The 14401-nt window shown below is 34.1% G+C and overlaps 1 protein-coding gene across 2 annotated transcripts in view; it reads right to left on the minus strand.

Moving 5' to 3' along the window:
- LOC124354569 (vacuolar protein sorting-associated protein 13B) overlaps positions 1–14401 on the minus strand; it is a 143586-nt gene that overhangs the window by 118627 nt on the left and 10558 nt on the right. For both annotated transcript variants that reach the window (XM_046805123.1, XM_046805124.1), the window contains exons 4-11: positions 13469–13526; positions 12006–12205; positions 11809–11912; positions 7841–8099; positions 6095–6270; positions 1899–2087; positions 1108–1234; positions 919–1021 (exon numbers count right to left, since the gene is read on the minus strand). In XM_046805123.1, the coding sequence (XP_046661079.1) occupies positions 919–1021; positions 1108–1234; positions 1899–2087; positions 6095–6270; positions 7841–8099; positions 11809–11912; positions 12006–12205; positions 13469–13526 (1216 nt within the window). The remainder of the gene's footprint in view (positions 1–918; positions 1022–1107; positions 1235–1898; positions 2088–6094; positions 6271–7840; positions 8100–11808; positions 11913–12005; positions 12206–13468; positions 13527–14401) is intronic.

The following is a 14401-nucleotide window of genomic DNA, read 5'->3' on the forward strand; positions in this document are numbered from 1 at the left end:
ATGTTCAGTTAAATGTTGACAGGTGATTTGCTTGCACGTGTAGTGGTTCATCTACGATTTGTGCCTATTCTAAAAAATGGATCAAAGAATCTGTATCAAATTTTGTGTTAAACACTAAATTAAATGCGCAGACCCAATCCGAATGTTGACTGTGGCTTATGAAGAAGCTACCTTGTACTGAAGCAATGTTTATCAGTGTTACATAACGTTCTCAGAGTGCCGAGAAGATGGAAACGTCGAACAGCGCGCCAGATGCCTGAGCACATCAAGAACAGACAAAAACATTGATGAAGTAAAGAAAAAAATTCTTGCCAAAGGGTAGAACTGTCAGTAAAGAATATTATCTGAAAGTTATGCGCAGTTTGTGTGGAGCAATCAACCAGAAATGCACAGATTTATGGAAGAACAAAAATTGGTTATTGCACCATGATAATACTGCTGCTCACACATTGTTACTTGTGCGCTATTTTTTGGTCAAAACAAACACACTAATGATACCGCAGCCACTGTATTCCCAAGATCTGGTCCGCTGTAACTTTTTCTTGTTCCTTAAACTGAAAAGGCCCATAAAGGATGACGTTACACTGCAACTGACGGACTAAAGACGGCATAGAAGGAACAAGATCACAATAAAAACGACTTTTTGAAGTGCTTCGAGGATTGGAAGAATCATTGGCACAAATATATAATATCTAATATGGATTACTTTGAAGGGGACACAATAATTGAGATTGATGAATAAATCAATCATTTTTGGAAAAAAAAACAAAAAACAAAAGTTACGATAATTTTTTGAACAGACCTTGTACACATGCAGATGTGCAATACTCAAAAAAACAACTTTTTTATACATCACAATACTTTTTCCTATACTGTACTACATATGGGGGAAAACTAAGAACTAATAGAAATTTTAACCTTTCATTATCTTCATCATCAGAATCTTCTTCATCCATTTTGTCTTGGACACAAGACAAGTAGTCCACAGCAAGTGCTGGAGTCCTCTCCAACATTATTGTCTCTAAAAACAAATAAAATAGTGAAATATGCGAAATATATGTTTACGAATTTTAAAAACTAAGTATTGATCGCTCTATTTTTATTTACCTGAAACTGCTTCAAGATGGTATTTCCATGAGTGTCCAATACGATCTTCCAATTGGGAAGGAACTGTGTCAAAAAGTGAACCAGATAGAAACTCCTCTTGCATTGAACCACTCGACAGGTACACCAACTGGAACATTAAACAGGAACTGCAGGAATGTATAACAAAAGATGATTACAGTCTTTTTTCCTCTCATACTGGCAACTGAGTAGATTTAACAAGGCACCAGCATTCTTGTATTTTTCAATTCAGTCTATACTTTTTCTAAGTCGATTGGCTAAATCAACTATAACTAAACTTTATAATAGTTGTTTGATACAACATGTGTATAACATTATCAACTACTGTACTAAACATAAAAAAGCTTTAATCCTTACAAAGAGCATGCCAAGCTCTGTATCAATCTCTCCAGTCATAGCAGGCAAGAGTAGCATGCCCTTATGCCTAGACTAGCAACTGCCTTTAACACTTATGGAACCCCACCAAATTCAACAGACATCCTCTGCGGTAGACTAGACCTATGGAATACCATTACACCCCAATATCTCAACATTTGTGGTTGGTGGTGTGCCACTCCTGGCATCTATAGGATTCTCCAGATGTACGTGACACATTAGTTTTGTGCTGTACCCAGTGTAGATTCAACTGTAAGGTAATAAACCAGCCTGATGTGAGCTGTCCTGGACTTGATAAAGAGTTAATATACACTAAAAATAGTATGAATTTTAGTAGTATATTTTAAAGGAGAGAAGACTCGGATTACAATATCACACAGAGAGCCTGTTATCATTACCTGAGTGGGTTCAGAGAGACCACAACAACAGTCTCCGTCTGGTTTGACAGAGGCCTGGCTAATGCCCATCTGCACGTTGGTCCAGATGGAGTTGTGAGAGAGAAGATCCATTCTGCAGCCCTTCAACAGGACTTGCAGGAATGCTTCGGGCTGGGTCTTGACTCCTCCACTGCCGTCAGGCTCACATAGCTGGACAGAATACACTCCTCACTTTGTTGAACTATTCAACAGGCTTCCATAGATTTACAATTAATGTTTTCATTATTTTTAGTAGAATAAAACTGAATGAGAGGCTCTCCTCATAATAGAGCAGAGTTACTGTTAAACCAGCACAATATTGTTTTAAAAAATAAACCCACTCTGGTATAGCCAAGACAATGACTCACACTCGGTCTCTTAGGTACACGTGATCTTTCACAACTGCCATCATGTACCCGATCAGGTACATACCAGACTTTTGTAAAACGCATTGTACGCCTGTTGGGATACACATTGCTATATATTTCCTTATTGCAGCCTGTCTTGGTGGTTTGTTAAATTTGATGCCGCAGTTAAATAAAATACCTCAGCCTATTGTGTACTTCGTCGGCCGCACAACTGCTAAATATATATGGTAAATAAACCTTTTAGGTAAAAAAAATTGTAAAATTTGTAAAATTGACAAAATTAGTTAGGTATTCTTGGAGTACACAGAGAAACATTGAAGAAAAACTCATTGAAATATTTTTTTGTGCAAAATTGTGAAGCCAACATACTTTTCTCATTACAATTGGATGTTTAATGTAAAACAGATTAACTTTTTTGACATTATTATTGAAAAATTCAATTGCAAATCAAAAATTTGGAAATAAGCTGTTGTTGTGAACGTGTTAAATTTTGTGGGTTTTGTCAATCCAATGTAATTCTTTACCTTGTTGGTACACATGTTTCTGATATATGTTAAGATTTGCAGCAGTTTTGAATATTACTTCTTTGGTTACAGTTAAAAATACTACACTTGTTTTGGTGTGCTTGGTTAATTGTTACTTTCAAAGAGTTTGGTTGATTATGCAAATTATTTATTCAGATGCTTTGGGCAACAGCAATGTTCATTCCAAACAATTGAATTTCAAGAGAGAATAACATAGCATAGATATTGTCCAGGAATTGCTGAATAAGATCAGCAGTGATACAGAAATATTAAAAGGTCATGATAGATAGCAAAACATGATTATATGGGAATGACATGAAAACTAAGCACCAATCATGAAAATGAAAGCTGCCTGATGAGCAAGGATAAACCAATTTATAATTAAGCAGATATTAAGGTTCTTCTGACTTTTCTAGCATGTATTTCTTTCATCATGAATTTCTGCAATATGCTTAAACAATCAATAAGGAAAACTACAGGAATTTATGTACCATTTTCATGAAGCAATCTAATGAAAACAACCAGAATTGTGACTAATCCATCTGTACAGATTACATCACAATAATACTTTCAACCACTCTTTATTGCTTGATTGTAACTTTTGTGCAACCAACAACACTGTTATGTTACTCAGCCACCATGTGTGTTGGTTATGGTCTCCTGATAATTCTTTATATTTCTAAAGCTGAAGAGCCATAATAAGATGCTTTGCCATTAATGATGAGATAAAATCAGAAATACTGAAGGTTCGGAAAGCTATATTGGAAATTGAATTCCAGAAATACGAGGGTCGTCCACAAAGTAACCTCCGTTTTTTAAATTAATAGTAAACCAGTTGAGATACAAAAAGTTTATTATATAAATGTTAAAACTACAGCTTTTCTCTACTTTTTTACATATTCACCATACAAATTCGAGCACTTATCATATCTTTTAACAGTTTTTGAAATTCCATCTTTAAAAAAATCTGCCGCCTGAGAACGTAGCCAACCTGTCACAGCGTTTTGAAGCTCTTCATCACTCGCAAACCTCTGAGATGCAAGCACCGCTTCATGTACGGGAAAAGATGGAAATCACTGGGAGCCAAGTCCGGGCTGTAGGGGGGGGGGTGGTCAAAAACGTCCCATTTGAACTTTTCCAAAAGTTCTGTTGTTCTTTGAGCTGTATGAGGACGGGCGTTGTCATGGACAAACACAACACCAGATGTCAGAAGACCACGACGCTTGTTTTGAATCGCTCGTCGTAGCCGTTTTAAGGTTTCACAGTAAGCTGCAGCTGTAATGGTCGTACCACGCTCCATAAATTCAACGAGCAAGATGCCCTTAGCACCAATGCCTTTTCACCAAGTCATCACTGACGAGAGATGGCCTACCACTCTGGTCTTCATCGTGAACGTTCGTTCTTCCATTTTTTAAAAACGAACCCATTGACGACTACACCTTCGCTCATAATGTTTGGGTCATACACCTCACTCAATTCACGATGAATTTCAGCTGCTGTGTAACTTTTCAACCACAGAAATCTTATTACACCACGAACTTCACATTTGGCGGGATTTTCTATCACGGCGCTCATGTTTTTACGTCGTAACAAAAGAACGCGCGATCGCACGATGCTCTCCCTTCAACAGCTAGAAGCGTACTGAACTGCTGCACACGCAGATGTGTGAATGGCGGCGCTACCCCCACTACTTATCGCGCCACGCCCAAACGGCGGTTACTTTACGGACGACCCTCGTACTTTAAAGATTGGAAAAAGCACTGGCATAAGTAAGGGAGATAAACTTAAAGAAGACAAATTTGGTGATTCTTTAAGTAAAGATTCTTTAAGAAAAATTTAATTCCCATATTTTTAAGAGATTTTGTGTATTGTATAATTGTCAAGCTCATTTTAACTGATTTGCAAAGAGTAAAAAAGTGTCATACAATAAATATGCTTTTATCTCAACACCATAAATAAACACATAATATATAAATGATTGATTCCTTCCAGTTCATACAATATACAGTTTATAAACCCAGGGGTATAAATCTGATAGTATTACAAGTAGTTTAATCAGCTTCAGGCCAGTGCCAAACACTGACATACATAAAAAATATACACATGTTACATTTTTCTTTGTCAAAGTAAGTACAATTTGAATAAAATTTCTACAAAATAATCTCTGGAACAAGATCATCATTATATTCATTGAATCCCAACTTCTTACTACAGGAACATCACCTTCAATTTTATAAACAATTTCATCTATACTGTAACTAAAAACCTATAGCCTAGATTTTGGAACTCTTTTTGTGCAAAGTCTATTTCAAATTCAATGTCTGAGTCTTCTGAACTGTTATAGTCTGTAATCCTGTCAACTTTACTGCCTCTAATATTACTTGTTCCAGCCATAATTGTGGAACAAAGTACAATAATTATGTTTAGCTTATTTCAGAGAAACAATAAACAAACAAACATAATTTGAATGCCTGTGTAAACACACTGAATTCTGTACACACACTCCAAACTCTGCATTAGACATCTAAAAATAATTACCATATAATTTAATGATAATTGCCATGTAACTGAAATAATTACAATTGTAATAACTTAAAGTGTTCAAAATAAACTAAAATCAATGCAATGATACTGCAAACACAACCGGCATAATTCAATAACCGGGCCAGCTGACTCAAAAGCAACAACATAGCCATCTACAAGCTGGAATAATTTGTATAAGATTCAAATTACTTAGAAAATGTACTTGTTGCTATTGATTGTTATGAAAATTACTGAGTACTTAAAAATGCACACAAAGCAGAAAGTTGTGGATATTGGGTACACCACAACTCATTAAAGGGTAAATGAAATGCATAATACAGTAAAATATTTTCTAACCCAAAATAAATAGTATAATAACGTAACACAACATGTAATACAGTAAAATTGTTGTAATTAGTAATATAAACAGTACATCAACTCATTTCTTGTCTTAATAAAATTACTCATTGATGCACAGCATTCATTAAAATGTTTGTGAAAATATGTTATTCTCTGAGTAAGCTATTGAGCCTTATATTGTCAACATGGATATTGATAAGTAGGACATAAGTAGGATAAAGTTTGAGTGTTTACTAGGACATCATTTGACATTGTAGTCTAGTATAAGTATTAACACTAATAATGTGATTACATCGCTGTATTACCAGTGAAAATGCTTTAGAATAAATGAAAGATTGGTCAACTAATAAGCATGAGAATCACACCATAAAGCAAAATCTTCCTGGAAGATTAGCAAACATACTTTGAGAGCCAGAGTAAATGTGTCAATGTAGAATCCTAGATTGATGATGGTATTGGACATTGATGGTGGGTTCAGATACATATCGTAGTCTGGATCTTCAGTCAGCGGAATCAAAGTTGGCATCCAACTGAAAGCCCAGCTAGACCAGGACTCGTTGGGGTCTCCAGCTTGGCCAGCTGAAATTCATGAAATAAAATAAAAATCTTTTTAACATGAGAATACATTTTGATGAAAATTTACAATTTACAATTTACATTTTATAAAATATTTATTGCTCAACAATGCCATTCAATAATGAACGTAATACATTTTTCTTTTAGTTTTTAACCTGTGATGTGTAATATACAACATATACTCAAAAAGATTTTGAAACCGTTACCTACATTTAAAAAGCAATTAGTTATGTGTCAAATCTTAAGTTAGTAAAAATAAATTAAATTTATAAAAAAGAAATGATTTTGAAAGCAGTATTATATTGTAAAATCAGAACTGCCTATACAATAAAACGCAGTAAGGAAATGGGGTGGCAACACCCTGTTGCTCATAATTGAATGATCTTTTCAACATTTTGCGTACACAAGTGAGTCATCATGACACAATCGCCTCCATATATGCAAAGACTAAGTGGTAGTTTCTCATGGGAACTGGCACCATAGAAGTTTTCAGAGACAAGGGGAAAAATATATATATCTCTCTAGCTCTCTCTAGCTTTTTGTGGTTTTGTGATTAGTCCAATTGAAATTGAACAGAAATAACTTTTATTAATGTGGTGACAACAGTACATTTTAGAAAGAGCTGAAGTTTTACACTGTATTTTACTGTCCACATGTCCATACATGCAGCAAAGGTACTTTTGTATGCAAAATTTCTCTTTAGAACACTCAAGCCCGGTCACTGATTGAAGAGAGGCGTTTTATTTTATTAGATGATTCCAATTTTTATCTTTATTAAACTGACAACACACATGTAGTGAAGTACGTTGTAGGATGGAGGTATGTATGAGTAAAACATTAAAACATTACTAAATTATTAAGTGTTACTGAACGATACAGACAAATAGTGAAAATAAAAACAAGTGTGTTAAACAATTAGTGTGTTAGTATATCCCAACATGTAATTCTAACATATCGTTAGTAGAATATGTGATAAGATAAAATTAATTAATTAATATTTTAATAAATACTTAGTGAACTGTGTGGAATAAATACAAAAGATAAGCGCCATCAACTGGTTTGGTACACTCATGGCTCTGTCATGAATGACAATTCAGATTTGGGTGTAGTCAGTCCAGGGACTGACATATCGAACGTCATGGCCGTCACTGCACTATATTTTAGGCAGAGGTCTGTGCTACCTCTGCCTGTCCTTTACTAGGATTTAGGAGGGACTACTACAATAAGCAGTGAACTTTTCAGGTGATGTCTCATCTCCACTCTAGGAAGAAGAATTATTCCTTCACAAACCATTGCTAAAATGTAGCTGTCAATTCTGGAACCTTTTATACTTTACCTCATAAGTTATTGTAAACCTCTGTTAATGTTACAAACACATTAATTTTCAGATGCATCATAAAAAGCACTTCTATTATCAAAGACAACAAAATCATTTTATTGGATTCCTTAGCTAGATAATCATGAAAAACAAATAAAATAGAAATTCACAATAAAACTGTTGCCAAACCAATCACTTTCACCATATAACATAAATCTAGGACAAAAAGAGGTATACAAATATACTTAAACTGACCTACGATATCTTCCTCACTCTTTTCAGTAGATGAATCATCAGAAGAAATCGGAAGATTGGTCTGGGACAGTTCCTTCCTATGTAGTGCCAGACACAGCGCCATCAAGCGTAGCAACATTGGTACCTGAGGCTCACTCACAGTAAAGGCCATGCGCTCGCAGAGAATGTCCATACGAGTGGAGGCTGCCCGCTTTGCACTCACTGCAGGATAGCGCTGCCACAGCCGGACAGTCATGAAGCACCGGTATAGCAGTGGCTCCTAGAAAAGGAAAGGCTTCAATATTCCCAAACTACCTCTGTGTTGGGAGTAACAGCAGGAAACGAAGGATATAATAAGAAGTTAGAAGGTGAAAGACCATAGGATGCCAGTGACGAGAATGGGAGGAAGGAGAAGAAACCCTAGAATACTTATAGTAAAAGTATATCGAAAAGAGAAAAAAACTATCTGAAGGTGATATATTAGAATAGGTAGGAGTTGAGAAGTCTTTGCTAAAAACGACTAACAATGAAAGACGGATGTTGATAAAAAGTCTTTGATAATTATATTTACTTCCTGAATAATATATTGTATTGTATATAGTATATAATATATAGTATCATGAATTGGAGTACACTATTTTCTATTATTCTTCAAGCATGACATAAACCACTTGCATTCCTTTCCCTTTGCTACGGTCCCCACGTTTGTGTGCCATTGGCTGTACGATTTTGCTACGTTCCAGGCCCCCGTTTGTTGTCCCAATTTTCTCACAACCGGTATTCAAAGTGTGCTGCCCCTCATTGGTTGTGCGACTTGCTTCGTGTTGGCTAACTCATATTGTTCCAAGTTGATATTTAAATAACGATCAAACTTCAATGTCTGTGGTGTTGTTGAAGGTGTAGTTTGTATTAATGAAAGTAGGCTACACGTTATATATCACTAGCACTGGGTCTATATTATCTCAGGTTTTTTAAGTAGGTTGAATAATGGTTCAAACTTAATACTACTCTTTTGAAAGTTCTGATCAATATGATTGTTTATATCATAATAAAGTTCACAAAATATTCACTGTTCTTACCAATCACTTTGAATCAAATAAGTTTTGAAAGTAATATTCTTTAATTTAAAGCTTATTATCTTACTTACCACATTTCTTTGTAGATGGGATACTCAATGAAAGACAAAGCAAATTACTTTGACGTCAATTTATTTTATATTATACTGTCTAATTCTACTCACTTTGCTTTGATTTTTGTTCACTAACACAACATCCCATCCCTAATTACAACTTCAATGCACTAATGTACAGTTTCAAATTTCATCTATACGAGTAGACGTCCTTACTGCTTCAAGTCCAGACAAAGAAGAAGGATTCTCCGTATAAAAACTACGCATACCGGTTCACACAATGTTCATCCCCTCTCCCGTTCAAATCAGCGTCTTCATGATTAAATATAATTTGATTCTTTTCTTATAATTGTCGAAATTTATCACGGTCACTATAATTGATCAATTTAAGTCTTTCTATTTTCTTTTATTATTTTTCTAAAGCTTTTTTATTTAAATTTTTAGCAACATGTGCTTTCTGACGTCATCAATAAGCAAGTCATTTTATCCCACAATTGGCTTTTCTGCGTAATTTTATTTAGTACTTTTGTAAAACACGAATTTTGGTTATGTATAACTCATTTTAATTAATTAAATTTGTTCCCGTATAAAGTTTAATATATTTCTCCGTTATTAATTAAATAAATCTCAATTCCGACAACATGTGATTCACTGACGTCACAGTCTGCCGATTCACTGACGTCACAGTCTGCCGATTCACTGACGTCACAGTCTGCCAATTCCTCGTGAATATTCAAATGTCGTAATTTGACCTGTCACACCTTTATATTCTAACCAATTAGCTCACCAACCAACCCATTATGTGACATGCCGTCAAATGGTTTGATAAGGTCTACTAAACTTTCAATACCTCTTTCATTTCTGTCGATTGAGTCTATTATCAATTCAATAAATTTTACACATGCTGCAACAGTGGATGTGCATGTTTGAAAGCCATTTTGCTATCAAGTAACTGATTTGTTACCAAACAAATGATTAATTATTATTTACTAGTAGTCATTATTATACACTACTTTTCAAACATATTTGAGAATACAGATAATAGTCTGAAGCTTGAAGGGCCATTTTTATTTCTTTTTTATAAGGAGGAATTACCTTAGCCTGTTTTTAAATTACACACCAGGGAAATCCTGAATCAATGATGAGTTAATAACGTGCGAGAGTAGCTTGGAGATGAACGGGAATGATTGTTTTCTTCCAAAGCCATTAGTATATTATAGTCGGTGCTTCGATAATTTTTTTACAAACTGCCAGAGGGTGCTAGACTAATTAGTTTCAGGAATTTTAACATTGAAATATATGATTGGCCAGTTAAAATCTATTTTATGAAATAAATGAGTTCTTGATAAGCAGGTTGATGTCAAACATTTATGAACTGATCTTTTTATAGATTTGTTACTGTATGCAATATATACTTATTTAATAGTATGTCAATAATGCATAAAGAAAAAAACAATCAACCACTCTAACACATTGCTTGACAACATGCACACCACATACATCACCCCCAAGGTCCCATAGTAGCAAGTCCCTAACCTTTCTAATACTCCTGTCATTAGGAGAGTGTTCCACAAACAAGTACTCCTTCAGAACGGTCTCACACAAGTAGATATATGGTCTCAAGCTAACTCAATGACTCTCAACCTTGACAAGTCCAGCTGCATCACTTTCAACCGCAATAAGTCTCCAGTCTTCCACACCTACTCAATCAGAGGTCATGCACTTCATAGAAGCTTATCTGTCAAGGATCTTGGTGTGACTTTATCATCTAATCTATCTTGGGAACTTCACATCAGGAATATATGCAATAAGGCTGCTCGCAACTTGGGCTTGATACTGAGACTCACCAAGCCCTTTAACGACATTCACTCATTAAAGATTTTGTACTATGCACATGTCAGACCCCATCTCAAGTACTGCAGCGTCGTTTGGTCACCGCACCAGCACTACCTTGTGGATGATATTGAGAAGATACAGAGACGTTTCTTGCAACTTGTTAGGGTTCGTCTTGGTTATAGATACACAGAGGTCCCCATACAAGATATTGCTACTTTTCTGAACATACCATCACTCAGTTCTAGACGCTGTATTCAGGATGTGATGTTTCTCTACCGTTTAATCAATGCTGAGTTGGACTGCCCTGACCTTCTAGAAAAAATCAACTTCAAGGCATCGTTTGGAACCAGAGCCATGAATTCTTTCACCAAGGTCGCAGCTTCCTCCTCTTATGCAGCAAATGGCCCAATGCTGAGGATTCAGCGGCTAGGGAACAACATTCCATCCACCCTCGACATCTTTATCGCATCCAAATCTGCAATCAAAAGCCGGCTTGCATCACTGTAGCTATTATTATTATTGGCTCGTCTCTACACCTACCCTGCCTGTGTTGTGTCTCAGTCTTTTATTTTATTATCACAGTTAACTTGTTTGTCAAAACTGTTACCTACGTCATAGTTCATTTCTTGTTTTGCATCGTTCTTGTTAAGCATCTTTCTTTGTTATTGTTATATATTTATCTATTTATTGTTACACATTACTTGTAATCTATTTATACTTTCTTGTTATGCATCTTACAATTCATATCTATTTGTTTCATTATGTATCTATTGTTTTGTTTACTGGTTGCATATTCTATTGTTTTTGTTTTTGTCTACTAATTAGTTTATTTGGTCAATTGTTATGCATGTAGATAAAATTGAAACTTACTTGTTGAAATGGTTATGCCATTGAAATAATAAAAATAAAAATAAAAAAAATAAATAAAAAATAAACAAGCCTGAGCAGTAAGCGACGTATTAAAATATCATAAAATTTGTACTACATTTAAGTTGTAATCATATAAGTTACAAAAATACATTACCAAATATGATTCAATCCGTCCTGAAGCATTCCTTTTGTCAAGACAAATCGTTACATCTGAGAGTGAGATCAATTTCCGCAGCTCCAACTGTGTTGGGCTAAGTTCTGCAGAACAAAATAAATTCCATATAAATCTCTAACACAACCACAAACTTTATGAATATTAACCAAATTACAATTTACTTTGAATAAAATTACCTATGAATGCAGGATTCCAGTTATGGTTGACTGTGCCGAAACTGAGGGTCTTGATGTTCATTGATAGGACAATATCTTCCTCAACGTATTTGAGTATAAGATTGTTACAAGTGACAGACAAGTTACAGATGATCTTGTTGACTAGTGAAGACATAAGTGAGGACTGACTCTGGGGGTCGTCCAAGGCTCGGGGACTTTTCCTAGAAAATAAAATATGAGCTATAAAAATAAAATTTTTTACCTCATTGATGTAAGGTACCAAAACAGACAACTAAATGAACAAACTTGAAGAGTAAAACAGTACATTGAAACATTTAAAATGTCACAAAAACTACATAGTGAACTTTTTAATTTTGTAAGGCCTGTTTTCATTAATCAGTCCTGATGTAAATAAGCCTTAAAAATAAAATCTTGATATATAAATATATTTTGTGTGCATGTGTATGTCACTGAATTCTTCCTAAACGAGTGGACCGATTTTGACGAATTTTTTTATGTGTGTTGAAGGGGATTCGAGAATGGTTTAGATTTACAACTCTGTCCAATTTAAATTGTTTATTTAATTAATGTTTTATTTTTAAATTTTTTTTTTATTTTGGAATGTTTTACCTTTGATCCGGCAGACTTTGCTATGACACGTAATGCAAAGTGAACTGATACTTAACAGCAGTTAATACTTTCAGCTGAAGTTCATCAAAGAGGCAGCATTTGCTTACATTTAAAATTTGAAAAATTGTTATTGTTAAGTGCTTGATTAGTAGTGTAATGCAGATTGCATAGAAGAAGTTATTGCCTAATTTTAAATTTAGATTGCACGAATGATCAATAAACTATCTAATGCAATGAAAATACTATTAATACTATTAAACGCTGTTATAAAAACCATCTCATTGTACAAAGCCGTGAATGTTTGCACATAAGGTAATCAAATTTGGTTAGATCGAAGGTAAATGAAAAGAGCCAAAAGAAGATGCTTTATGATCGAAATTGGTTTTCGTTGATACATTTTCTTGATCGGAGCACAAGGCAAACTCCACAATAATAAACAAAAAATTGATTTTAACAGACCGAATTTGATTCTTTATAATCTAATTAGTTTATTGAGATTCATCCATATACATTAATTGTACTGAATCACTTATCAACACCAAGCAAAAACAACAAAAGATAGAGGCAGGAAATATGGTATATACTTTTATAATGTGCCCAAAAGGCTCACGAAGGAACGGCTATTAATTATCTCAGGAATGTTTTGAATGTGATAGAAAAAAAATACATGAATATAGTGTACTGTTTTTCAACAAGAAATTGCGTGCGAAGCCGCTGGCAACTACTGGTATTGTATAAATATTAATTTAAGTGATTTCAATTTAGTGGTGTACAATACAATAAGTAAGTAAACAATATAAGCTTCAACGATGCAATACTCTTCAATATTTAAACCAGTATTTCAAATATCTAACCTTGTAGATTTTGCTGTGGTCTGGTGACTCCCAGCAGGTTTCAGTTTCATAACACATTCTGAAACAAACAAATAATCTCAACTTCCCAAAAGTCAATTGAAAATTACAAAAACTGATCTACAAAAGTGATGAGGATTTAAAACGTTTTTTAGAGTTTGAATTTTGAATATTTTAAGATATAGTGCAGTATTATTTTTAAAAACATGTATAAAAGTCTGAATTAATTTTTATTATAATATCTATATTGTTTATATCTATTAAAATTCATAATTTCAAATTTTTTCATCAGTAATACTAGTTAACACTACACACTGTAAATATCAGCTCACTTTTTGCCGTTTGGGGCACTGTCAAACTCCACCTCTACTATCTCTAAATCCAAACTGAAAATGGTAAATATCAATTCATTGGGATTCCCTCTCAGTGCCACGATGTTGTCCTAGGGACGAACGCAAAACCTCCCACACTGATCCTAAGTCTGGCATGCTTTTAACCTTGTTAATTTAGTTAATTATATAAAAATAGCAACAATGTGGACAATATTATTATCATTTCTTTGAAGCGAAATGGTTTTATGCATACCAGACAATGGCATCTTTGAGGTAGATTAATTTTTAAATTATTGGACAAATGTGCGTTTATTTTACTACAAAAGTATTATGCAAGACTAACTACAAATGAGACAAAAATTGTAATTTCCATTAACATTCAAAGAATATAGCAGGGCTATTCTGTCTAGAAAAATCTATAAGGAATTTAAATGATAAAAATTAATTTGTTTATAAATATTAATATTCCGTTTGATATTTTATTTAAGACATTAGAATTTTATGGAATTCAAGATGATTCTATGAAAATAATTGATCTTATTTAAATAACAGAAGACAGCTGATATGTTTATTGTTTATAAGGCAGAATCTCGAGCTCTTCATT

This window comes from Homalodisca vitripennis, chromosome 2 (genome assembly GCF_021130785.1).
Source record: "Homalodisca vitripennis isolate AUS2020 chromosome 2, UT_GWSS_2.1, whole genome shotgun sequence".
In the NCBI taxonomy this organism is placed as follows: domain Eukaryota; kingdom Metazoa; phylum Arthropoda; class Insecta; order Hemiptera; family Cicadellidae; genus Homalodisca; species Homalodisca vitripennis.